Here is a 25517-nt window from a genome sequence, read left to right as displayed (position 1 = left end):
ATGGTTACACAAGGTGGTTTCTGGTGAACGGAAGCCTGTCTTATAGGCTAGAACGAGGTCCTGATTCATGTCCAGAGAACGTCTTTGTATTGACCGCTTCGCTTCAACTCCGACTGAAGTTTTTAGACACTTCATTGTACATGCTACGGTATGTACATACTGTGTTGTCTATCTTTCAGTTAAGGAGCTGTTGTACAGATACAAGTAAAAGTACAGTACCTGTTCCGCCAACTGCTTTGGTGTGTCAGCTTCGAAGTCCTCTCAAAGTGTCCTCTCAAAGGGTCCTCTCAAAGTGTGCCCCCCATTCTTTTTTCAATCAGAGCCCCTACAAGTAATATCAACTTGCGACGACAAAATGTGATGTCAATACTGGGCCTCTCCCACACACAATTCTTTAGAGGAAGATGGAGACCATGTTAGAGTACAAGTACTTGCACAAGTAGATCAATTGTACAGGTATTGTAGAGTACAGTACCTGTACTGGTAGAAACAAGATCACCAGGTCATACTCGTATTCTTATACATGTACATACTGTAGTTAGACCTGATCACTAGGGCGAAAACTTTTCAACATGCACCGTTTAAAGTCAGTGTTGCGGTCTATGTCCCCTGTAACAATTGCGTCAACCGAGATGTTATTTAGATTTCTTTGTAGTTGCATGGCTTCAATTCTGCGAACTACGAGTAGGTCAAGTCGCCTTGACTTTTTTGGTGATCACTGCAATGCATGTTCTAGATGTTGTGCGCTGCATGCAGAATGTGCTGTGAGGTTTTAGACAGGGAGGTTTTATTCTACAAGTAGTATAACCATTTCCCTTTCAATATTACGGAACTCCACACAGGTAGATGGGAAACACTGTCGAACTCCGCGGGCATTCCTCGAGTAGAAATGCGGAGAATACGGAGTATGCGGAGAATATGGAGAATTGCGGAGAATGCGGAGAATATTCTAACTGTGCACAATATACGACTTTGCTATACGACTTTCTTCTCATGTCTTCTCCAACAACCCATGTCGTGCCTCCCACTGATGACCCATGGCCTGTCATAATTTCTTGCTTGACACTCCTCCTCATGTGGCTACAATAGACGATACAGACTAGCACCCGTACTTGTATGATACTGTACGGCTACCAATGTGTGTATATAACGCTTGTGAGGTGGTATAGCGCCCTTTGTTCCACTTCGTATATTTGCCTCTGGCATTAAAGTATACAATTTGCCCTAAAACCGTTGGTTTCTGCTAAAAGAGGAGGGTGTCAGGTGGGTGAGGATCGTCGGATAATCCCTCGATGGAGGAGTGTTGCTGTTCAGAAAGAAAGACGGATGAGCAAGCGGCCCAAGCGGCGAAGGTAGCGTGAAATGCGGCATTAATTGGCAGCCAAGTTCACCATTTAGCACCCTCTACATGACCCTTATGTTACTACTTGTAGTACAACATGCTACAATCTCAGGTTACACTCCAACGTCTTTATGCAGGCTATGGCTGACACTTTTTGGTGGGGAATGTGCTAAGAAAAGTACAAGGATGAGTGCTTTGTTCAGATACAGGGGTGGGAAACGCTTTTTAACCGGGTCGTTGTAGTTAATTTTCCTAGCCAATGTCTCACTACCGACTGTACTTATCGGCAATATGAGACTGTATTAGCCCGGCTTTAGGCTTCCCAAAGGGGATATCAGATATGGGAAATGTGCCTGTACTCGGTGGAATCCAACTTGTTATCGCAATAAATATCACCTATACAAAAGACTTATTTCTTGGTAATCTCGAGACCGTAAGGGTACTCGGCGTGGACGGTTCCATCGGCATCAATGTACTTGGACTGGCACAGATACTTGCCTCGGACCAGGAAACCAGAGGGAGCCTCCTGGATGTCAAACTTCTTGATGTAGAAGGGGTTCTCGGGGGTGTTGGGCTCGTAGTCTCCCATGACCTGCTTTCGGGTCTCGACGGGGACACCCATTCGAGAGATGGACTGCTCGTAGACGAGGCCCTTGACGGGGGCGTGGACCACAAACTTGCACTCGGCGTAGTACTTGGTCTTCTCCTTGACCTTGATGGTACCGTTCTTGAGCTCCTCCAGCACCTTGGGGTCGGTCATGTCCTTGACGATGGGTGCCTCGTCTCCGAGGTAGGTTCTGCTCTCGAGAATTTCAACAGACTTGGCTGGGTGTTAGTAAGTCGACTTTTGAACTTTTGAACTCATTGCATCGGTGTATCAGCAACCGGTGATTGTATGCGAATCCACTGCCGATTGAGAATGGAATTGGTAGCTGCCACCACATGACGAATCGCGGATTGTGTGCCAGTACCACAGTACCATCTCGGTCCCCTCCTTCCTCTCCATCACTCACCGGACATTGTGTAGTTGTGTAGATGTGTATGGTTCGTGTCTACAGGATCACGGCCTCGTTATATAAATACGGAGTGATAGAGTTCTCGGAACACGCACGCGCCGCTTGGCAACCGGATCCATAGAGCCTGTCTTTTACTCTCCTTCTCCCGCAGCAGTGTAATGGCTTCCACCAAGACCTCGGTGCAAGCTACTTTGAGCTTGCAGCTCTTCTTGACCGAGGGATTACACCCACCGTCTAAGTTTGGTTACCCTCCCGCATTGTGCCAGTATAGTTCAATATATAGCGCTATTTACGAGACTAGTGTGGGGTAGGGGGCGGTGGGTGAGTCTATGGGAGGCTGGGGCTCCCGTTTCGGGCAACTTTGCAGCTGCCAATATTCTTGCAACACGTTTCCAGGGGCTAATTTTGCACTGTTTCTTCTTTTTGGCCAACCCTCACCTCCCTACTTGAAACTGCATTCCTCCGTTAGTTTCCGTATGCGTGTATTATACTCTCTTGTTTAGCAACCTTCTCAACTTTGTCCCTACACAACCTCCAAACATTATCCATTAGAGCAACTTTGATGGACAGCAGGACGACGTATTGTTGTTGTGCAAACGCCTATTCTCGGACCTAGCGGGGGTTTAAGGGTCACGTGAGTGCAGGCGGAGTGTCAGTGTATGCCGTGTCTTTGTTCTACTTGCCATTTGTAGCTGACGTGTGTGTCTGTTTGGCGCCAGTGACACCCTACTATTTTTTTTCCCTAAGCTCATTTTACTTGGCCTAGGTTCACAGTCCACCGACACAATTGATCCGAGCCGAAACAATGAGTGCAAGCGCAAGAGACCGGCGACGGGGTGCAAGTGGAAGGGGTTGCTTTCGAGAGGCGAATTTCACATGCATGCAGAAAATGTGGGGTTTGCGGGGTCGGATGCGCTGCTTAATAATATCTTTTGTCGACACTGTATAACTCTTCATTGCCGTATGGTGGAACTTGGTCCCTCTGCTCTGGTGTTCTGTTGCAGCTGCTACTTACGATACCCGTCCACCGTTTAAACTCGGAGCGTTGCCAGCCGTTGTTGCCAAAAAGTACGACCGAGACAGCCTGCGAAGCTCGATTAGGTGCACTGCCTCCAGGAGCGGCGGGAGTATAGGGGACGTTAAAAGTGGCGAAAAGGGGAACATATTAAGGATATAAATAAACAGAGGCGCTTTTACGAGTGTGGCGATTCAAAGTATCTTCTCAGAAATATCTTCCGACCATTATCAGGCCAGATAAACGGACCTTCCGCCCCCCGTTAAAGTTGCCATCCACGCTAATTGCGGGGGTTTTCCGGACAAGGTTCCGACAGGTACCTTTTCGTGGGGCAGGCGGCTGTTGTCGGAGTTAACAATGGCAGAAACGCAGAGAAGGAAGAGCAGAGAAGCAAGAGCAGAGAAGGAAGAGCAGAGAAGGGCCAATAGACGTCATTATACAGGCGGCGGTGTCAGTGAGAGTGATTCAGGCTGTTAATAGGAAGGCTATTATTGGGACGCAGTGAAGTTGGCTAAAGAAGATACGAGTCGAACAGCAACAGAATGTACCCCCTACAGTATATCGTATGAGCCGTACTTTGACAACATCTAAAATTATCTCATCCACACGGAGTCCAGCCAAGAAGATGAACCCCACACTTTGCCCAGACGTGTCCCATTTCGTAATGCCCAGACGCGTTGCTCGATATTGCTGTACAAGTAGCGTGTATGCGCATAGGTACAATGTCATGAGAATGTTACGAGGAGCAATTGAACTGAGCAAGCGGTGGGGCAACGGTATCCTGACTATCGTTCAGTACTCGTTACGAGGGCCATGACAACTGGCAACCGGGTTGAATCACATTGCAGTCCGAAACTTGTCTACTTGTATGGGACTTGATGCAGTGCTACCCTGTACTTGTACGACCCAGAGTATGACAGTCACATATATCCAGATGTGCACACTTGGCGAACGGTTTAGCCCCAAAGTTGGACTGCCACCAAGGATACCTTGGCAACAAGGGTGTAAGGTGTTATTATAGCGACTTGGCAGACAGTGACGAGTCATACATTCTCCGTATAATATCGTGTATGTCCAGACGATAGTCGTACTCGTACTCGTTACTGTAACTACTGTGCGAGTACTCGTGCATGTATCGTAGGTATTGTATGTTCGAGTACATACACATACGATACCAAACACTGCCCACTGTTCTGTCATGTTAGATCATGGCCAATCCACGTGACTTGCATGCAGGTTTGGCATTGAATATTCAGCGTGGCTACTACAAGTAGTACATACTGTATCAATACGATTGTACATACGGTACTCACCCTTTGCTACAGTATGTACATACAAGGGCGCACATGGCAGAATACCATGGGAGAATTGGCCCGCATGGAGTTCAGATGAGCCCTAACAACGCCCCTGTTCGGCTTCAGAAGCAATTGGCTTTTGGAAATTATTTGGCGAGTGAACAATGGCGTGTATGGAGCCGTATTCGTGCTGGTGCTTGTTGAATCAGCCCATTGCGCGAAATTGTTGGCTCTCACAACTCAACGGTCTCTTTTACCCTGTCGTGACGAGACGCTACTGTAGCGCTTGTCGGTCGGACCACACCAAAACTGGGCCTGTATTGCATTGTACTCAGATGTAAGCACCAAGAGCTGGGATCCACGTGATCGCCCCCACACAAGACGCGTCCATCTGTCTATTGCTCATTCTCCCCGGCGCTCTCCGATCTCTTCCGACGAAAATGAGCACATTTCACACGCATCTCAAGTCAGTTTGGAGGCAGTAGGGCGAGGGTAGAGGTCTGGATAGGGAAAACGAGTGTGGAACCTTATTATTTGGTTGGGCACATCCCAAAGACCTCCACGTTTCGAAATCAGTTGTGTTCTTTTTCTTTGAACTTCACGATATTTCGTTTATTCAGGTGAGTACCCACGAAACGCAGCCAATTGGTTCCAATTGAGTCCTAGGGAGGTGACACAAACACACAGCGACACAGAGACGGACACACAGGGCTCCGTCTGTGGTGAGAGATACACTAGTAACCACTACTGGGGCGCCCAATGCCGTGAGCGAGAGTGTCAGCAAAGTAGTATATGGAGCTATGCACAAATGCTAAGGCAAATTGGGATGCACGGTGTGTCAATGGGATAACGCAAGTTGTGTTGCTACGCCACTGGTGACTCTCTTGTCTGGTGATGTTGTCTTGGTGCAGTGTTGGGGTTGAGCTCTTGTGCTGTTGGGTCCGTCTGTGTGGATGATTTGACCTATTTCTGTGTCAAGTCCACATACAAACAGGATCTATCAATGCCACGGACCAGTCACAACACTGCCACGTCCGCCTCTGCGACCTTCTACCTCCTCTTCGACTGCACATGTTCCCTCATTCTAACTAACTCAGAATGTCTCTTACCAACAAGCTCTCCATCAAGGATCTCGATCTCAAGAACAAGCGAGTCTTCATCCGAGTCGACTTTAACGTTCCTCTCGATGGCACCACCATCACCAACAACCAGCGAATTGTTGCTGCCCTGCCCTCCATCAAGTATGCCATTGATCAGGGTGCCAAGGCTGTGATCCTTGCTTCTCATCTCGGCCGGCCCAACGGCCAGCGAGTCGAGAAGTACTCTCTCAAGCCCGTCCAGGCCGAGCTTTCAAAGCTCCTTGGCAAGCCCGTCACCTTCCTTGACGACTGCGTCGGCCCCAAGGTTGAGGAGGAGGTCTCCAAGGCCAAGGACGGTGAGGTCATTCTCCTCGAGAACCTGCGATTCCACCCCGAGGAGGAGGGATCCCACAAGGACGCCGACGGCAAGAAGATCAAGGCTGACCCCGCCAAGGTTGAGGAGTTCCGAAAGTCTCTGACTTCTCTCGCCGATGTCTACGTCAACGACGCTTTCGGAACCGCCCACCGAGCCCACTCCTCCATGGTCGGCATTGAGCTTCCCCAGCGAGCCGCTGGTTTCCTTGTCGCCAAGGAGCTCGAGTTCTTCGCCAAGGCTCTGGAGCACCCCGAGCGACCCTTCCTTGCCATCCTTGGTGGTGCCAAGGTCTCCGACAAGATCCAGCTCATCGACAACCTACTTGACAAGGTCAACGCCCTGATCATTGGTGGTGGTATGGCTTTCACCTTCAAGAAGACCCTTGAGAACGTCAAGATTGGAAACTCTCTCTTCGACGAGGATGGATCCAAGATTGTCGCCGGCCTCGTTGAGAAGGCCAAGAAGAACAACGTCAAGCTTGTCTTCCCCGTCGACTACGTCACCGCCGACAAGTTCTCCAAGGATGCCAAGGTTGGCCACGCAACCGACGCTGAGGGTATCCCCGACGGATGGCAGGGTCTGGACTGTGGTCCCAAGTCTATCGAGGAGTTCCAGAAGGTCATTGGCGAGTCCAAGACCATCCTCTGGAACGGACCCCCCGGTGTCTTTGAGTTCGACAACTTCGCCAAGGGTACCAAGGCTGTGCTTGACGCCTGTGTCAAGGCCGTTGACAACGGTGCTACCGTGATCATTGGTGGTGGAGATACCGCCACTGTCGCCAAGAAGTACGGTGCCGAGGACAAGCTCTCCCATGTTTCCACTGGAGGAGGAGCTTCTCTTGAGCTTCTCGAGGGTAAGACCCTTCCCGGTGTCGCTGCTCTCTCCGAGAAGAAGTAAGCTATTTACAGCATGTGTAATGAGGAATATAACGTTGATTGAATTGTTTGTGAAAAATGTAGAAAATTTCAGTGAAGTTGTGTTTTCTATATAGTAAGCACTTTTGGTACAAGTATCTGCACATCCCTGCATGTTACAAGCCTGATCATGCAGGGCAATATTCTGACTATAAATATACCTCGATATTTTAGCAAGCTATAGTTGCACTAACTAACCAACTAGTATCTTCTAAATATTCCACCAATGCTTCTTCTTCTTCTCATGCAGAATCTCCTCGTACTGCTTGGTGAAGTCCACAATGGACTGCTCGAGTCCAATCCACTTGAGCGTTGGCAGCTCCTGACGGGTCACGTCGTTGTTGTAGTTAAAAATGTTGGATGTCACCTCCTTGCCAGTGCCGGGGTTTCCAGTAGCAATCTTGCCTCGGATATCGGGGAAGTCTCTGTTGATGATATCGAGAATGTCCTGGGCGGCAAACTTGCCGTTACACAGGAGTAGTCGCCGGTTGTCGAGTTTGTGGTCGATAGCCAGAGTATGGGCTCGAGCTACATCTCGGACGTCCACCCAAACGAAGGCAAACTCAGAAGGTGGGTCTCCGGGCTTAGTATCAAGAGCCAGGTTGTTGATGACATCATTAGATGTGTTGAGCTGCTTGGGGTCGATCTTGGTTGCATGGGGTCCAAACACTGCAGCAGGATTGACGGTGGTCAGAGTGTACCGGGGCTTGTTTCGCTCGACGTAGTCCCAGGCCTCTCGTTCGGCAAAAGTCTTGGAGGCCACGTAGGCAAGTTCTCCATCGTCGGAGTCGGCTGCCTGTGTCCAAGTTACAGGGTTCCAGGTGAATTCTGTGGCGACATAGTTGGGGTCGTTCTTTTTGAAGGGGTCGAGCATTGCTGCAATGGAAGAGGTGACCACAACCTTGTTGACGTTGGTGCCTGCAACTTGGGTAGCCTGAAGAACTGCTCGTGTACCCTCGACGGCCGGCTCGAGTAGATCCTTGACCACGTTCTTGGAGTTGAAGAAGAAGGGCGAGGCAGTGTGAATCACGACGGAAATGTCCTTGTGTTTCTCAAAGATCCGCTTGAGCTCGTCTTCGTGTCGAATGTCGGTGAGCGTCTCGAACAGCAGCTGGTTGGACGAATTGGCCTCTGGGAAGGCCTCCATCAGCTTGACAGCCTTGTCGAGATGTCGAATGGTGCCAATGACCTTGTGTCCAGACGCCAGCAGATCGCCAACGACATGACCTGCAATGAATCCGGTAGCTCCAGTGACGAGAACTGTAGACATGATGTGATGATGGTGTGATGAGATGGTATGATGAGGAGACGGTCTATATTATATGTATATATATAGAGATAAACTGTCTTGTGCAGATTGAACTCTACGGTTGGTTTTTTGCAGATGGCCACAAGCTTTCGAATGCGAACTAACGGACTCAATTGCGCTGACATAAGCATATGAATCAGATTTTATTAATCAGAGACTTTGGTTTTGTAAGAAGCATCTGTCAAAACCATGCCAAATTCCTTTATCACCATTCTAGAGCCTCCACCTTCTGAGAGGCTAGGCTACGTACAATAGTGGCAGCAGCCTAAACTCAATTTTACAAAGAAATGTACGATATACCTGTGACTGAGATAGGAGTCTTACAACCGGAGACCAGGCCCCAAATATCAATGGAAACCAAGGATGCAGTCGGGTAATCAAACACAAACGCATCAAACACACGGCAGCTTACATCTGAACGTACTGTACAAATCAGATTGTGCGTACTTGTATCGTAGTTATTATATACACCCAGAGGGGTCATCGCGCCTAACTTTATCCACTGAGGCGGCTATCCGCTCATCTTGCTTACAACCACCGTAGTAAGCGATGACATGACATTTTTTGCAAAGCGACAACGGATCCACCTAGTCAACTTAATCAGAATCAGTAAAACTCCGGAACTCGGGCTTAGGGACATGAAATCTAGGTGTTTTACGTCTCGCTTTGCTTCCATTGTGCTGATTGTTGCGTGCGTTAGACATGTATCTGAAGGTAGTGTTGTCCGATACTGGCCATGTGCATGCAGATGGATAGGATCATATGATGCCTGTTTGGAAACAATTCTCGGATTGACTACGATTACAGCATGTACCTGTATGTAGTGTTTGTACTATTTACACTCGTTCGCGCACGAAGACACTACAATAGTTCAGATATGGTATTAAAGACATAAATAAGCGGGGTGTTCTGCTACAAGTAGAGCTTCCCTGTCATCTCTCACTGGGGATTGACTCGGATTAGAAACGGCTCGCTCGTTAAACATTTCTCTCCCACGGCTCCCAGTAAGGCACACCCAAAATCTCAAAGATCTTGTGTTCACTCTCACCCTCCACCAAGTATCCGTCATTCAATTTCGACCCCCGTTCTCCTCGCAGTACGCCTGCATACAGACCATGCTGGTTGAGACTATAGCCCTTCTTGTTGGCAAGCAGCCGGATACTTCGGTTAAAAAGTACGTTACCAGTAAAGTAAATGAAGGCAGCGCCCTTCTCGGCCCATGGAACAAGCAGAAAGTCGATTCGACGCCACTGGGGGATATCCTTGAGTTTGGAACACCCGTACCACTTTGTAGAGGCGCCGGTAAGTCCACATTTGAGGAAACCCTGTTCTGTGAGTTTATGAACCAGCTCCTTCAGAAACGGTTGGAGCTCATCGAGAGTGGCCCCCTTCTTGGTGAAGATCATATCGATATCTCCTGAAGAAGCCGCTCCACGTCTGTACGAGCCCATGATATGCGCGTCGACCTCTGGATCAATCTCATGAGCCGCCTTTTGGACAACCATAAAGTGTCGAGTGACTTCATCTCGAGGAATTCGTTCCTGAAAGTCGTCATAGTGCTCAAGACCCACCTTTTGGTTGGGAGTCAAGGTGGCCTTCTTCGCAATATCGTCCAAAGTTCGATATCCTTCTTTATACCATTTTCTTGCTGTGGCCTTACCGACGCCCCAGATACCCTCAAACAGAGAAGTAACCTTGACTGAGGTATCCAGTTTGGTCACATTGAGAAGTTTCAGACCGTTTGTTTCCACAATCTCCTGGATCTTTGAACCGATAGAATCACCGATACCAGGCAGCTTGACAGCCTCCTTTTTGGTTGTGATTTTCTTTGGCTGACGTTTCAGAACATTCAACGCCTTCCTGTAACTCTGGGCTCTCCATTGATCATGCTTGTCTTCATAGTATTTCAAAAGACGACTCAACACCTCAATGGTCTTCCAGTTGGGGTTCTTGTCCACGGGATCCCGTTCGGGTCCAGACATGCACAGGAAGTTGTCGACCCAATCGCCCTGTTTCTGCGGCTGGCTCTTTTTGTGTTTGTGGGGCTCGTCAGCATCGTCGTCGTCTGTGTCAGCATCGTCATCTCCATCATCTTCCCACTCTGAGGCAAAAGCATGGGCGTGATCCTGCATACGCACATCGTGAAGCGCTTCAAGCATGGACTTTCCACGTGCCTTGATCACGTCAGAAGACACATCTGAACGCAATTCAGACCTGGATTTGGGCGAGGCTGGAGGAGTTGTGCTTCTTGAGGGAGCATCACTAGCTCGTCGACGCTTTTTTGCGTCTGTGTCATCGGACGTGGTTTCAGCAGTTCGCTTATCTCCACCTCGGGGGACCCCAAGCACTTCCTTACCACCAAAGCCGACAATCTTGCCGGCTTCAATGCAGTCAGCAAACCAGTTTTCGTTGACCACGGTGACGGAAGCGGGCAGAGTGTCCACTCCCAGAGTCTTCATCAGCTGGGGAACTGTTACCCCGTTGGCCACAATAATATGAGTCACTTTATCCGAGTAGGAGGTGACCACAGTGCCACCATGACGACTACACAGTTCTGCTCTGTGTTTGTTGGTTTTCGAAAGAGGAATGAACATGACTGTAATCGCGTGAAATAGCGGAAGGTTTGGTGTCGAGTGATATTCATTCTTGATTTCTTCTCTGCTGGCGTTTCCCCCAGCTTTGGTGTCCTCTTCAGTCTTAATATCTCTATCCTCCACCTTTATGTCATGCCCCGGATCCTCAGTCTTGACAACCTCAATGGGCTCAATTTTGACAGTACTTTCAAAGTCAGGCTCCTGTTTGACGGTAGTCTCTGGCTGCTCTCCCTCAACAACCGCATCTGTCTTCTTGGCCTTTCGGGGCGACTCCACGGTCGAAGTCACACTTCCGGTCGGCGTGGACGGTTTACTTGAACTCTCGTCTGAGTTTGTTGAGGCGGCAGTTCGATGTTGGCGTTTTAGAGCAACTTTGGGACTGGTGGCAGTTGAAGAAACCTCTTTCGAGGCTTGTTTCGTGTCGCTGGCGGCATTGTGTTGCGATTGGGCGTCCTTGGACGCTGTCTCAGCGCCTTCTGTGTTCTTGGAGCTGTTTCTGGTCGCTCTAGGTCCCATGGTAAAAGTGAATGGTCTGATGTAGAGACTTTCAGAACGTTGGGCTGCACCTTACCAGCACGAGTGTATGCAGGCTTGTGGGAGGGCTGGCATATGTGAAGGTGGGGCTAACGGCCTAGATGTGGGTGGGTACTGGTATTTATATCTGTTGAGTCTGGAAGCTGGTATGAGTTTGTGTAACATCATGTATTTGGAGCATCTTTTTTAAATCAACTACAACGATATGGATGGCTTCTGGTATGCTGTTCTACCGTATGTACTTGCAGGCGGTTACAACAATTTCACACCACAAGTTCCTCCAAAGCAGATGGATTTATATGAAAAAAGCTCCAAGCAACTTTGACACCCATGTGCGAATCCTTGACGTTCTTTTCAGCTACATGAGACCACCCAGAACACCCGCCAACAATCTCATTTTCTGCTTAGTAACACCATGCATAGATAAGCGAAAGAGAAGTTAGTGTGTGCATTTTCGTAATTATTTCGATTCGATTTGAATCATAACCACCCATGAAGGAGCATCTTGAAGGCGCTCTGGAAACAATCAGACAACCAGGAGAGGATGAAAACTTGCATGCCGACCTGAAACGGCTCTGCGCGGAGTCGGCGCGTCAGGAAATCAGCCACGACGAAATTTGCAGCCCAGACACCTGGCACAATATCAACCAGTGCCTTGCAGAGGCTACCATGCTCCACAGAGATGGAAAGTTCTACCACAGCCGCAATGCCCGAGCAGTGATTCTTTTGAGTCGAAACATTCTCGCCAGTGGTATTTCTCAGGCCCAGATCACGGCTTTTGAGTCTGGATGGGCAACACACGTTCTACGGCTGGTCCAGAGCTACGGAGACGAACCCAAGGGCGCCAATGTCATCCCTCTGGCATACCAGGCGCTTTGTAACCTGTGTAGCGGCAACCAGGGAGTTTCAGCCGAGATGTTCAAGACATATTTCGTTCCCCAGAAGGGAGACAAGAAGGAAGACGACACAGTTACAATTGTGTGGGACAAGGTATTACTGGACACGGCTCTGTATGCATTTGTGGTAACACTGTGCGAATGCATTAACGATGATGTGGAGCTCCTGAAACAGTTTGATAACGCCGAAGCTCCTGCATCTGAGCTTTTGGACGTTCTCATTGCACCCGTCACTTTCGACAGTGCGATCCATGCCCGCCCCGAGTACCAAGCTCTGGTGGACGTGTTCAGATACTTGGCTGCGAACCGAGTGACCGGACGGCTATCTCCTAGCTACCAATACCCCGTTATTGTTGCTATTGTTAAAGATGCCATCACTGTTGACCTGGAGGTAGTCATCGAGACAGAAGCCAAGTCCACTCCTTTGGATCTCGAACACTTGTTCATTGCATACTTTTCCATCTCCATGAAAGAACTCAAGCTGGTTTTAGATACGGAAAGTAAGAGCTGCAACGCCGCACAAGTGATTCGGTTCTGTTTCGAGGCTCTCACTGTTCTCCTGGCCACTGAGCCCAAGCTTCCCACCTGCTCGGGACAGCTTCAACATGACTACCCCGAGTTCATCACTCAGGTCACCAACTACCTTGTTTTTGCACAGAAGGAGTACCCTGCCAAACGAAAGCTCAAGGAGATTCAGACTTCTGTTCTGGAGGTCACGGACTACCCTCATGTCAAGAGTGCCACTATTGAGCTTCTGTCTTCCATTCTTCAAATTGCATCTGCTACTTCGAAACAGCAGCTGGCAATGGTGCAGAGTCTCATCTGGAAGGCAGGAGGTCTCCCTGAAATTCTCAACTGCTGCAACATTGACGCCAACAATCCGTTTTTGAAAGAACGAGGAGTGGTTTGTCTACGATATGTCATGGAGGGCAACGAGGAGGCCCAGAAGTTTGTAGCAGATCTGGAGGCCCAATCACAGGCCCAGAAGCTCGACCCTAAAAACGAGGAGTCGTTGCCGTAAGCGACGAGGGATAGTGACATAGAAACAGGAGCATACCAATAGCATTGCGCACTGTCTAACTACACCACGTACTTCTTGTATGTGATTATGAGTGTAGGAACGGTAAATAGGGCACTGTATGTTAGCTACCGGCATGTTCGTGACCTGGCAATAACAAGATATGACTGCCTAAACCCAGGTTCTTCTTTTGATCAGAGATGTAACCGTTGCGCAACATATACAATGCACTCACTCGTAAGATAGGGTCAAAAGTCAGCTACTTGTACGTTACCCACATAATTTTTCAAAACAACTTCATTTTCATCATGCAAACGCACTGCAACTTCTGCTACTACTAGCTATATACAATTAGTGAACAAACTCCTTCTGGAAGGCAATGTCCTCGGAAAAGTGGGCGTCCTTGGGGGCAAGAACATAGTCAATACCCTTTCGCTGGACGTTGTAGACCTTGACCAGCTTGCCTTTGCCCTTCTTGGCGGCCTTGACCACCTCCTCGTGGGGCTGCACGGCCTCCAGAAGCGATGCGGTGACCTTGAACTCGTCGGCCAGCTGCTCCTTCTGGCTCTGGCTCAGGTAGACAGTGGCGTCGAGGATCTTGTCGATTTTGGCGATCTGAGAGAGCGAGATGAACGCGTTGGGCTGTCGCACCTTGGTCAGCTTGTCTCGGGTCTCGTTGAGCTCCTTCTCCACGGTCTCGGGGCTGCTCTTGGGCACCACGGTTCCAAACTTGGTGACCTCAAACTTGGCATCAAAGTCCTTGACGTCAGAAGAAGTGTTGAGAAAGGCGTCGGCAAACCGAGCAGCCTCAGCGTTGGTCCATCCCAGAGTTCGGTAGTGGGCCATCTTTTGGGCTCGAGCAGCCAGCTCACTGTTATCGAAGCCCAGCTCCTTGAGCTTGGCAGCCAGCTTGTCGGTGAGGGCCTGCTCCTCAGCCTGCTTGACGGCCCGACGCTCGGAAATCTCCTCCAGCAGCTGCTGCTCCTTGTTGGGTCTCCATGCGAGCTCGGCCTCGGCTCTCTTGGGGTCGGAAATCACATTTCGGCCAAACCGTCGAGCTCGGGGAGCCATGTGGTCGGTGGGAAGTCGGGCTTCAGGGGTCAGACCGACGCCGACGAAACGACGGGTGGGGTGGAACGGATCATAGTAGAATCGCACGTATCCAGGCTCCTTGGCGTAGATGGTGTGATCTCGACCGATCCATGTGTTCTCGCCAGGGTAAAACTTGGTTCCTCGCTGTCGGTAGATGATGTCCGAGGGCTGGACATAGGTTCCCTCGGTGGCCTTGACACCCAGTCGTCGACCAATAGAGTCCTTGAGGTTGGTCTTACCTCCTCCAGCTCGCTTGGTGGCATGTCGCACGAGAGGCAAGGCCAAAAGAGACACGGCCTGGGGGCCCGAAAGGGACACAGAGAAGGCAGCGCCGGCGGCAGCCCGGGCACGGACCGCGGACTTAACTCCTGAAAGTCGCAGCATTGTGGTTCTGAAGAGTGTGTGGGTTTTCAGCGATTTCTGCGTGCACTGTTGGGACTCTCTACAATGGTTCAATGCTAATTTTCACGTCACGTGCAGTGGAAAAGTTTATTTTCGGATGACACTGGGTAGACGGTGCAAGGGGCGTAGATTGACAAACTTAGAGGAGCAGCAAGGGCTTTCGAGATGACGGGCCATCAAACATGATTGTAGAGCTTAGGGAAGGGGTACCGATATTTGGGTGATTTAGTTGAGACCCAATTGGAATGTTTGGCGTCGTGAATTCTACTTGGAGTGCGTATACTAGATCGGCACGCATAACTCGTTAGTTAAGCATGTAGTTGGGGTTAGTTGAGAAAGTAGTTATGGTTAGTTGATAAAGTAGTTAGGGTTAGTTGAAGAGATGCTGTTGAAGAGAGTGGCTGAGGATTTCGAGACACTCACACAACGATGGCTCCAGCGAATGCACCAGTGTGGACAACTGCCCTGAACAATGCACTGGTGTATCCTTACCCATTGCCATTAATATATCTGGTTATAACAACATCGGCGGTAATACAAGATACATACTTGTAGTTCTATCTCAGAAGTCTCCTCCTACAAATTAATAGCCTTGACTTACTCGTGATGTACAGAACCATTTGATTGAACGACATAGTAAAACCAATGGTATCTTCTCTGTCACACGAGATAATATTCCACACACACGAGAAAATAAACCGCACAAGCGTATTGCTCGGGCCGTTCACGCTTTCTGTCGAACGCACTAATTACAGTGTAAGGACAAGATAACGACCAGAATGAGATCCGAAGACGTCTCATGGGGGGTATCGCAGATTTAGATGAGCAACGGCAAGGGTACGTACGTATACGATTAGACACACAGTGGTAGTTTTTTCTGGGGGTTATCGACATTTGGTCATGATATATCCACTACACTGGTATGTATGTACTCCTACAGTATGTGCAGTTATTGGTTGCTTGTACTATGGCCGCGATAGCAGCAGTTAGTTGTGGCGATTCTGAACAGTGTCCCAGTTAAATATTTACATAATAGTTTATCTTTTCTATCCAGGAATATCAAATGTACAAGTACGAAGATGGATACCGAATATGAGCATACCAGATAGAATATCTCGGTTCAATACAACACTGCGATCTTTTTCAGACCGAGATCAGGCAAACAAAAAGCTCATCGCCTCAAGCAGCTTTCGATGCTTTCGATGACAAGGAACTGTCCATCCAAGTAATTATTGGAACATGAGTCTCGGTACGGGAGTGATGAGAAAGATGGCGAGTAAGAGGGCGTCTGGCTATTGAGAAGATTCAATAACTTGATATACTGTACAACACAAGTAGGAGTGTCGGTACTCTTCCAGATCATTGTCAAAACCAAGCATTAGACTTGTTTCTTTTATCGTGTTTTATCTAATACCACGTTGCTCAAGAACAGTTGAATGGAAAGCTTTGGCAAGGGTGACAAACCGCTAGTTTCCATTCTGAGGGACAAATTCGCTCAGCCGTTTGTTATATATCCAAGGGCTCCTTTCATATTGTCGACGACCCCCTTATGGCTCTGACAGAGCAAACCAGGGCTCCCAACACCAACGAAGACACGGCATATCGATGTGGAGAGTCGTACAAGGAATGTGTTGTCATTCCTGCACCTAGTCCCGAGCTCTTCACCAACAAACACTATTCTCCATCGTTTGATGAAGAGCAGTTCCAGGACCTTGTCAGGCAGTCTAACTACATTTTCCGCCAGTTGGAGTTTTGATACATACGTTTGACTTCATCCTTCAGGTCTGCAGATATAAAGTATTGATTTGCAGTGAGAGAAAAAGATGGACTACCAGCATAGTATGTATGTCCTGGTACATAGTAGAATCACCTCCGTCTCTCAAGACGGCTTATTCCTCCAATCAGATCATTGAAGCCGTATATCACCACAAGGATTAGTTACAAGCCCTGATGAACTTGTTGTCTTTTCCTGGTAAGCTGCAAGCTGCGCTTGTGAACGCCCATCGCCATGATCACTGAGCATGACCCATCCCACTCTTACGTCCAGTATGCTGTACTAACAAGAACCACTTTTGTTTCATCTTGCAATGCTTCATTCCCTCAGCCAGAGCAACATCTGCAGGGCGACCAGACGTCTCCAAGAAGTCAGCGAGACATCCAGCATAGTCTCTATGGATGATTCGACACTGGCTCTTGTTTCCGTCAATATCACGCTCCTCCCAACCGTTACCCCTCTTGGCACAGTCCCAAGATACCTCTGGCCCTGAGTATTTGGCCATGGTGTGCAAGGCGAGTCTGTAGAGCATCATGTCGCGCTTGTTGATGAAGACAATATCGTCTTCCAGCAGCATGCACAGTTCGTGGGAGCCGTTGGAGCAGTCTCGCAGCGTCTGGGCGTACTTGTTTCGGTACTTGTTTTCGATCCATTCCATCCATTTGAACATTTCCGGTGTTCGGAACTTGTACTCGGGGTTCTTTTTGAGAATCTCCCGTTCCTCGTCATTCTCAGCAGGTCGGTACTTAATCTTGGGAGGAGGCCCTGGGTTTGTGAACCCCTCGGGAGGAGGAACCAGCTTGTAATCCCACCGCGTATGAGCCTTGCACTGCGGGGCGACTTGCGGCGCGTCTGAGTCCAGCATAAATGTGCCCTCTCGAATCCAGTCGGTGAGATGGCCACATTCACGCTCGCATGTTGTGGTCAAGATGTAGGTTTTGATTCTGCTTTTGCCGGCCTTTCTGTCGAGCCATGACAAGTCCTTACCCAGCACGACCATCGATATGAATGCCCCCGTCAGGGCCAGGGCCGTAGCCAACGCCAGCACCCGCTTGTATCTCATGGTGTAATGTTGTGCCGTGTCTCAAAGTCGATAACCTTCATTTTTCGTCTATCATTGAACTGAAGATATGTCAACTTTATTTGTGACATTCAAACACCTGCTCATGACCACTGTACAGCGGAAAACGGCTTGTCGAGGGGAGGGGGGATCCAGCAGCATATATATACTATCCCGAGTTACACAAACACACGGGTTTACAGATCAAACCTGGAACATGACATTAATTGCAACAGTTCCGTGGTACGACCGGATCGAAAATTTGCCACTCCAGCAACAATGGCAATTTGGACATGACAGCGAGCGTACCACCATAGTCATCTCTCTCGTTTATCAGTCCCACAAAACATCATCATCATCATCCTTTCAATATATACACAGACTTCGTCCCTCCCCCTTTTTCTGTACAGAAGTCCGTTCGTTCACACACACACCGACATCGTCATGGTGGTATGCTAACCTGGGGTCCAGCTTCACGCTTTGATCCGCCGCATCTGATATGTCCCTTTTGTCTGTCTTGTCGTTCAGCGTCCGCTGTCGTTTAAACAGCAGAGTGAAGCTGCTCGTTCTTCTTGGCGAGGTTCTTGTCGGCATGCTCAACCACCAGAGGCTCGCCGGCGTACATCTGAGAAATGACGGACTGTCGCTTGAGCACGCCGAGTTCCTTCTCGGCGTACTTGATAGCAGACTCAATCTCGCCCTTGTCGGTGAGATTTCGGTTGGCATGGAAGCCGTCCCGGGTTCGTCTGATGGCGTACTGTCGGAAGTTGTAACCGGCCATTCGGTAGCCGTTTCGCAGCAGCTGTCGGTAGAGATCCAGAGCAAGGGCCTTGTGTGCGGTCATTTTCGAGGATGGAGGAGTGTGTGGTGGGTTCTAAGAATCGGTGTACGGTCCAAAAGTTGGGGAAGGCACAAGTGCTTTTATTGGGGGGTTTGGGTTCGAGTGGAGATGCTTTGCGCTGATAGGGTTCTTAGTAATGCCGAGTTGAGGAGTGAGAGGGGGCGAGTTTGAAGGGGAAATGAAGGTTGAGAGCAAGAGAGCAAAGAATCTCTAACCTATTGTATATTGAATCACACTTGCCCTTGAGTTTCCCCCATGTTTTTGCCCCACTTTCAAACTTCGCCACACGATTAAATTCAAGACACCTGTGAGATTCGAACCCACGTGTGGAAGCCAGTCGAAAGATGACTCAGCGGGCTATGGACAGACGCAGTCTGGACTTGCAGAAGAAACGTGAGTGATTGAGAGGGCCCTGGAAGTGTGCCTGAGATCAGAGACAAAAAAACAAACGACCACAGCGATGAAAAGGGAAACAAACAGACAAAAGATAATGACCTGATTGTGCTGGAATCGATCAATTCACAAAGCTGTCTCTGATGTATTTGAAAAGTTGTCTTTGATGTTTCTGAAAACAACTCTCAGCTCTACATTATGGGATGGAATACATACAGTACAGTCAACAGTCAACAGTCAACAGTCAACAGTCCACAGTTGCAAGTCCAACTCCAACCAGCTACTGTACAATACTTGTACAAGTACTCGTACTTCCGGTAGTTGGTTTCTGCGTGTCACGAAGTAGTTGCCCAACTACAAGTACCAATAAGACATGAATACACCTGACTGTTATGTTACAGGTTCGCACGATTGCATGAGCTGTTTCAAAAGCACCTACCAAGTACGATATGTAGCGCTACAAGGAGCCAGCGCGCTCGTCCTGTTACAGCTACAAGCGGTGATGGAAGACATTGTTGCTTTTTCCAATTGACTACTCGTTTCGGGTTGTTGATTTCATTTCCCTACAAGTAATACACCACTGTAGCCATTTTACAGGAGCTATAACTCAAGGTTACGCCCAAAAAAACAGGGAAATAATATTTTTCTGTTGTCTGCGAAATCTGAAACGTGAGCACGTCAAATGCGAAAATACGCGACGATCTATACGGTGATTGTCATCTTTGGCAAGCAGACCAACCACTTATTATTTCTCACCCAACTATGAAGGAAAAAGCAAGTCCACCTGTACCGACCAGCCCTTATGTCTACAGCTGTGCTGTGGAGGTCGTACTCTTAGCGTAGCCTTGTGGGGTGAGAGAATTAAAAAAAAAGACGATTTAAGTAAGAACATGAAGAAAATGGTTGTTACTTGAAAGAAAATGGTTGTTACTTGAAAGAAAATGGTTGTTACATGAAAGAAAAATAATTGCTTCATAAAAGAAATGATTTGTTCCACTAGACGTCTGGATACTGGCTCGTAATACAATACTGGATTTTTTGATCCACGACCCTCGCTCAAAAGACGACGTCTCCAGTTTGACTCGCCTATAAAACGTAAAACGTCCAGCCGCACAGGCAGGGTCCACACTGCCCCTATAAAAACTGCTGTATAACTGCGGTTCATGTATTTTTTTTGTATCCACTATTCCAACGCACTGCTGAACCCCTAATGGCTGCTAACCGTCTGTGGCTGCCAACTAATGCACCATTCACTCGGGTGGAGGATAATTATTTCCACCTGCACGCCGACGATGGAGGTTTAGGAGGTTGAGTGCAGTCCATCAGTTGCTATGAAAGTGCACCTGTACGAGCACAAGGAGGAAAAACACAGAAGCCGGTATCTCATTGCATCCCCTTAGAAAGATATCGATTAGATCCCGAAAAAGGGGTTGAACAGGAGAGGGAGAAGTAGAACGGTTGTTTTCTTGTTCTAAGCGAGCCGTGCGAGGTATCGTGCAGTAGAATTAGAGGTTCTGGAAGCTCCAAACTAATCAATATCTACGGCTAGGCGGTGTGTAGAGTTAATGGATATGGAGACCACATTTAAAATGTTTGATTGTCCAAGTCATAGATCAAGCCCATCACTCAGATAGAGGACTAAGTACTACAAGTGGAGAAAGGTTCGTTCTCCACCGGTGCCAACCCACCTTTACAATCAGGGGTTCACGAAAAGAGCGCTCAGGCTCACAGTAGAGAATGTATCAGTGCATAAAACCAATTGCATACCTACATGGCAAGCGCCACCCCCGCTAGATCCGCTATGGTGCGTACTGGTACGTAAACAATGCCTCTTACCGGTGAGTTAGGACATGCCGACCAAACGGCCCCGTATGTCCGTGGAGGCGACAAAACGAGTGGTTGGGTGGCATTTTAAAGAGCTATAACCGGCTAAACAGACCCATCCGTTAGTTATGGGTCAAAAGGGCCAGATCTGAATGTTCTCGGCCCAGTTTTGAGCAGGAACGACGCCATGGGGTCCATGGGGTCGAGATGCAGGTGCAGGTACACACACTTGGGCTGGTATGATTTGTGATCATTCTGTGCACCAACGGTATGTGCAGTAACCACTTATTTCTCGTGTACTTGACTTGTTCCGTACTTGACTTGCTTCTTGCCGGCTCTTCACTGGGTCCCTTCTTTTAGACTCGATGGACCCGTTTGTCTCGCGAGATACAAGTGGATGGGGAAAATAGGATTTAACACAAAGTTCTTACACGTCCAAAAACGGAACAATTGCAAACCTAAACAAAACCATGCACCCCCGATTGGGAAAGAGGTATACACAGATTTGGGTCAATACAAACAAATGTCGGAGCATAGATTGTCCACGCGGCGTGAACGGTGATAGTCGAGTGGCAGCAGGCGCATTGGATGATGGGTCTGGGTAGACCAAGAGATGGAGAGGCGAGAGCGCCAAAGTTCAATATTATCGGAGCGGGCATCGGCGTCATGTCGCTGAGCTCCAGTACATGGGGTGCTAATATTATTTGATTGGGAGCCCAAATAATATCTGCACAACTTTTTTCAGACTGAGCTGACACAGACAAGACGGTTATTATTTCGTGGAGATGGCTGGAATGCACCCCTGCCTCGATACATGTGTGTCTTGGAAAGTGGTGGTGACGTAGTGTACTGACCATGGTGGTATTGATGGTACCATGTTGTTGTAGCTACAGCGAGTAGGCGGTGCGAGCTTACCACCTAAAGTAAGTGTACAACCTACTGTACTGGGCTTGTACAATGCTCTACCCTACATTGCAACACCTCAATCACGCACAATCTCGCCCGTCAAGCAGAGTCGCAACTACGGTAGTCTCACCACGCTATAACCATACTCATGCGTAAAGATCCGGTTGCACGAGTCTGTTTTTTGTGCTTCGTCTCGGTCGCTCTGACTGCTTGAAAATAACTCAGTTTGTTATTTTTCATGTACTGTAAGATGTGCAGCTTGCAGACCATTGATCGGAGCCAACCTAGTGTCTACGGACCCCGACCTCCTCAGTATTATATCAGCCGTTTTGGCGGACGGAGACATGTGTCTAAAGCGTGTCGCTCTAGCGGGGCAGCTACTGCAATAATATCGGGTTATTATAGGACAGGTTTTGGGCCTTTGGCGAGCTCGGGTGTGGTATAGTGCCAGTAGCATGCTCCATCCACTTGACAACCTAGAGCGGTCCAAGCATAAGTACAGACTCAGACTCTCTACATACTGTGCACCGGAGTACAAGTACCGGAGCTTGGCCGAAATGAAAGCCTAGGCCGTGGACCCCAGCCAATGCAGACCGTTGGGTTAGCCGAACTTGGGCCAGCTGTCACTGTTGGATCCCGCAGTGGTACAGATTACAAGGCCCGACAAAGTAGCTCGTTTGCTGCTGCTTTAGCCCACTCCACAATGGTCCCCACTACCCAAAGTGTATCTGGAACACAATGTCATTGAGTTGACAGCGACAGGCGATACACTCTTTGCTGGTTGCGGTGCGTACAGTTGAGAGTGAAAACCTATTACTGTGCTGTAATTACACACACTAGGTTCGAGCACTATCTGGCCTTGTGGTGTAGAGCCGATGGTGATCAGATGTGGTTTAAGACATGAGGTTGTAGATTGGAACAAGACAGGTCCACACGGACCACACGCACAGTACATAGAAAGAAAAACGAGTTACAAGTAGTACATCCTCTCTTCAAGCAAGTCTCCGCCACTACTAGTAGCTCCTGCACGAACGTTGATGAATGGAAACATGACATGGTCTCAGAGGCGCCACCACCCTCCTGCGCCATCTCCCCACTCTACAATCTGGGTGCCGTATGCTGTATGTGCAAAGTGCAGCGAGCATTGGGCATGAAGAGGAGGAGGAGTAGGTACCAGACCCACAAAGTGTGCGACACTGGATCATGACGAGAGTACTTGTGCTTGCTCCTCGTATAGCTGTCATTGTATCATCTTGACAACGTTGCATCCTGGCAGTGTATCGGTAGGATGACACGGTCCGGCAGCAAGGCTGAAAAGTGGTCGCTTTTGTAGCTACCCAAACACGGTACTTGGTAGGTACCGTGTCTGGGTGGAGCAGAGAGGTTCGCCTTTTATCTTTCACATCTATCAACATTGCCTCATAGGTCCCAAATGACCCAATCCGTCTCGAACTTGCTCCCGCCGCTACTGAAGCCACAGGTAGCAGGTAACTCGGCCAGTCCAAACCACACGTAACACGTTCTTTTTTGGCGTAGCTGCACAGTTTTTGGTTCGCCTTTGTGTTTTTGTGTTTTTTTTCTCCCAGCAAGTCCCTTTTGTGCTTCTTTGTCTGGGATAAACCTTTGTCAAGACGCGCTAAGTGTGCTAAGTGCAAAAGTCTATTTCCGAAGTAGTGAAGCTGGGTAAACTGTCTCCAGGAAATCATGTATATACATCTCTGTCTGGAGAATCAAAAGACACGCCGTATTCGACATCCATTTCTCCAGCAGCGACAGCCCTCCGACGGCTGAGCGCACTCCTACCGATACCCTGGCTGAGGAATACACACACACACACACACACACTCACACCTCAGAGATACGACTGATCTGATAAACTGGTAACAACTCCTCGACCAGTATAGTATAATTCAGTCGACAGATAAAATCGACACCCTCGACACTTTCGACACTTTCGACACACATCGCATGCGCAATGATCATCAGCCTGACTGTGACCGTTAAAACGACGCTGTCGTGTGTGTTTGTGCTTCTGCCGATTCCCGTGGCGGTTCTGGCGTTCGTGGCCGCTGCTCCGCTAACCTCGCCTTGGAGAGCAGCCCTGTATCTTCAGGGAGCCGCCTCGGTGGCCCAAGCGGCGTCCTATGCGGCCTTTCTGGTGCATAAGAAAGCCATTCCTGCGTGTGTCTTTTCGGCCTTTTTAGCCTGGCTGGCTGGCATGGTCTTCTACGCTAAAGTAGTGAGAGATGTGGCCTTTGATGACAATAGCGGGAGTGTTCTGGTGACCCATCACGCAGGCGTGACCACGGCCCATTTCGCCCTCTGGAGCATAGTCGCAGCTCTGGCCGGCGCTTACACGCTGTTTGTGCTCATCTCCGAACACTCCAGCATCATTGCCGCAATCGAAGGGCCCAACAGCACTAAGCCTAGTCCATCGACAATTAGCGTCGACCAGTTCAAAGTAGACCCTGCCTCCACTGGAATGGACCTCAATATGAACACTAACAGCACAGTGGCTAGAACCAACTCGGGAGGATATGCCGGCCATGCCCCTCACCACTCATACACAACAAGCAACCACATGACAAACAACAACATCAACAACTACCAGGCTGGACTTACCCAGGAGCACCATGCAACTCCACTGTTGCCCAGCATGGAACCTGAACACGAAGAGGGTATAGACAATCCTACTGTTGTGGTCAACTCTCTGGCGGGTTTAGAGGCCATTCCTGCCTCTGCGGGCTCCACTGCCGAACCCACCTCTAGACACACTCAGAGCACTTCGTCGTTTGGATCCATCAACTTCGCCGGGCTAAACATTCGACCTCCCCCCTCATCCAAGTTCATCCATCCTTCCTTGCAGATTCGTCACAATGGTAGAAGAATGGATCGACTGCGACACAGCATTGATGAGCTCAGTGACGGCCATGTGCGCTGCGATTCAGCAGGAAAATTTGACTCCTCGGAACTAGCTGGTCCTAGCCGAGAGTCAGGAGAAATAAACACCTCCCATCATCGGTACTCTACCGAACTTCATACAGGCACTCAATCGGTGTTCTCCACAGCTACCACAGCCACTGAACTCACGGTCAAGTCACCCGCAGAGCCACTTCACCCCCACACTAATATTGCTCCCTCTTCCACTCCCCCCAACCCTTCTTCTCCCACCAAGTCGACCCACGGCTCCATCTACAACTCTGCCCACAATTCCCTCAGTTCGTCGCCTGCCAAATCGTGCTCGCCCCGGAAACCCAGTCGTCTGAGCAGGCTTAGTCGATTATCACTCAGTCTGGAAGGACTCAACGACATTTCGCCCAAAAAGCTGCGAAAGAGCCGCTCGGATTTCATTCTGCCTGGGTCCAGAGACAAAAACGACACTCCCGGCAATGTAACCACCCCCCAGCCGGACGAGTTCAACCAGTGGGAGATCCAGGACGTTGCGTGGAACCTGCGAAACGTGTCTGGCTCTTCCGCAGATACAGATGGCACTCGGCAAGACGGTCAGCGCTCGGCAAGCACCGCCTCCAGTGGTGTGAACATCATTTCCAGCCGGGGCTTTGTCCGAGAAGAGGTTGTTTGATCTTCCAAGACATTCCGACACTCTCACACCTCTTCTCGGTATATATTTATAACTATTGCATTGCATATTCGTATTCATGAGCGACCGTACACTTGCCGTATTCGATCTATACGTGACGTAGAGCTCCGGGTGGAGTCACAGTTACTTCCGGCCAGCTGCTGCTCCTGAGACTGTATCAGCCAGCCAGCCAGTCAACAATCGGTTTCATCTTCTGGAAGACCTGCCAGCTGCCTAAAATGGCAATAAATGGCTCT

General features: G+C 49.1%; 11 protein-coding genes and 1 pseudogene across 11 annotated transcripts; 6 read left to right on the top strand and 6 right to left on the bottom strand.

Moving 5' to 3' along the window:
* Window positions 1-1751: 1751 nt before the first annotated feature.
* On the bottom strand, window positions 1752-2362 carry YALI1_D15458g (uncharacterized protein; the record flags this gene model as incomplete). Its single annotated transcript, XM_068282685.1, has 2 exons — window positions 1752-2167; window positions 2356-2362. 2 exons carry the CDS (start codon window positions 2360-2362, stop codon window positions 1752-1754), a joined length of 423 nt encoding a protein of 140 aa, XP_068138786.1.
* A 2746-nt stretch (window positions 2363-5108) lies between these two features.
* Window positions 5109-7020, top strand: YALI1_D15424g (uncharacterized protein; the record flags this gene model as incomplete). Its single annotated transcript, XM_068282684.1, has 2 exons — window positions 5109-5134; window positions 5766-7020. 2 exons carry the CDS (start codon window positions 5109-5111, stop codon window positions 7018-7020), a joined length of 1281 nt encoding a protein of 426 aa, XP_068138785.1.
* A 228-nt stretch (window positions 7021-7248) lies between these two features.
* On the bottom strand, window positions 7249-8307 carry YALI1_D15398g (uncharacterized protein; the record flags this gene model as incomplete). The annotated part of the gene is made up of 1 exon (XM_502741.3): window positions 7249-8307. The coding sequence occupies one exon, from the start codon at window positions 8305-8307 to the stop codon at window positions 7249-7251; it is 1059 nt and encodes a 352-aa protein (XP_502741.1).
* Window positions 8308-9323: 1016 nt separating this feature from the next.
* Window positions 9324-11456, bottom strand: YALI1_D15367g (uncharacterized protein; the record flags this gene model as incomplete). Its single annotated transcript, XM_502740.3, has 1 exon — window positions 9324-11456. The coding sequence occupies one exon, from the start codon at window positions 11454-11456 to the stop codon at window positions 9324-9326; it is 2133 nt and encodes a 710-aa protein (XP_502740.3).
* A 510-nt stretch (window positions 11457-11966) lies between these two features.
* Window positions 11967-13391, top strand: YALI1_D15362g (uncharacterized protein; the record flags this gene model as incomplete). Its single annotated transcript, XM_502739.3, has 1 exon — window positions 11967-13391. One exon carries the CDS (start codon window positions 11967-11969, stop codon window positions 13389-13391), a length of 1425 nt encoding a protein of 474 aa, XP_502739.3.
* Window positions 13392-13478: 87 nt separating this feature from the next.
* YALI1_D15345g (uncharacterized protein) lies at window positions 13479-13729 on the top strand (the record flags this gene model as incomplete). The annotated part of the gene is made up of 2 exons (XM_068282683.1): window positions 13479-13590; window positions 13635-13729. The coding sequence occupies 2 exons, from the start codon at window positions 13479-13481 to the stop codon at window positions 13727-13729; spliced, it is 207 nt and encodes a 68-aa protein (XP_068138784.1).
* A 10-nt stretch (window positions 13730-13739) lies between these two features.
* On the bottom strand, window positions 13740-14864 carry YALI1_D15333g (mitochondrial 54S ribosomal protein bL27m; the record flags this gene model as incomplete). The annotated part of the gene is made up of 1 exon (XM_502738.3): window positions 13740-14864. One exon carries the CDS (start codon window positions 14862-14864, stop codon window positions 13740-13742), a length of 1125 nt encoding a protein of 374 aa, XP_502738.3.
* A 1570-nt stretch (window positions 14865-16434) lies between these two features.
* On the top strand, window positions 16435-16638 carry YALI1_D15317g (Compare to YALI0D12298g, Misc non-coding, similar to uniprot|Q6C226 Yarrowia lipolytica YALI0F11407g no start; annotated as a pseudogene).
* A 256-nt stretch (window positions 16639-16894) lies between these two features.
* YALI1_D15304g (uncharacterized protein) lies at window positions 16895-17719 on the bottom strand (the record flags this gene model as incomplete). Its single annotated transcript, XM_502736.3, has 1 exon — window positions 16895-17719. One exon carries the CDS (start codon window positions 17717-17719, stop codon window positions 16895-16897), a length of 825 nt encoding a protein of 274 aa, XP_502736.1.
* Window positions 17720-18257: 538 nt separating this feature from the next.
* On the bottom strand, window positions 18258-18560 carry YALI1_D15296g (uncharacterized protein; the record flags this gene model as incomplete). The annotated part of the gene is made up of 1 exon (XM_502735.3): window positions 18258-18560. The coding sequence occupies one exon, from the start codon at window positions 18558-18560 to the stop codon at window positions 18258-18260; it is 303 nt and encodes a 100-aa protein (XP_502735.1).
* A 556-nt stretch (window positions 18561-19116) lies between these two features.
* YALI1_D15288g (uncharacterized protein) lies at window positions 19117-19482 on the top strand (the record flags this gene model as incomplete). Its single annotated transcript, XM_068282682.1, has 2 exons — window positions 19117-19270; window positions 19322-19482. 2 exons carry the CDS (start codon window positions 19117-19119, stop codon window positions 19480-19482), a joined length of 315 nt encoding a protein of 104 aa, XP_068138783.1.
* Window positions 19483-23655: 4173 nt separating this feature from the next.
* YALI1_D15245g (uncharacterized protein) lies at window positions 23656-25263 on the top strand (the record flags this gene model as incomplete). Its single annotated transcript, XM_502734.1, has 1 exon — window positions 23656-25263. One exon carries the CDS (start codon window positions 23656-23658, stop codon window positions 25261-25263), a length of 1608 nt encoding a protein of 535 aa, XP_502734.1.
* Between the last annotated feature and the right edge of the window lie 254 nt (window positions 25264-25517).

This window comes from Yarrowia lipolytica, chromosome 1D (genome assembly GCF_001761485.1).
Source record: "Yarrowia lipolytica chromosome 1D, complete sequence".
In the NCBI taxonomy this organism is placed as follows: Eukaryota; Fungi; Ascomycota; class Dipodascomycetes; order Dipodascales; genus Yarrowia; species Yarrowia lipolytica.
The sequence above is the reverse complement of the archived record's forward strand: the minus strand, read 5'-3'. Positions and strand labels throughout refer to the sequence as shown.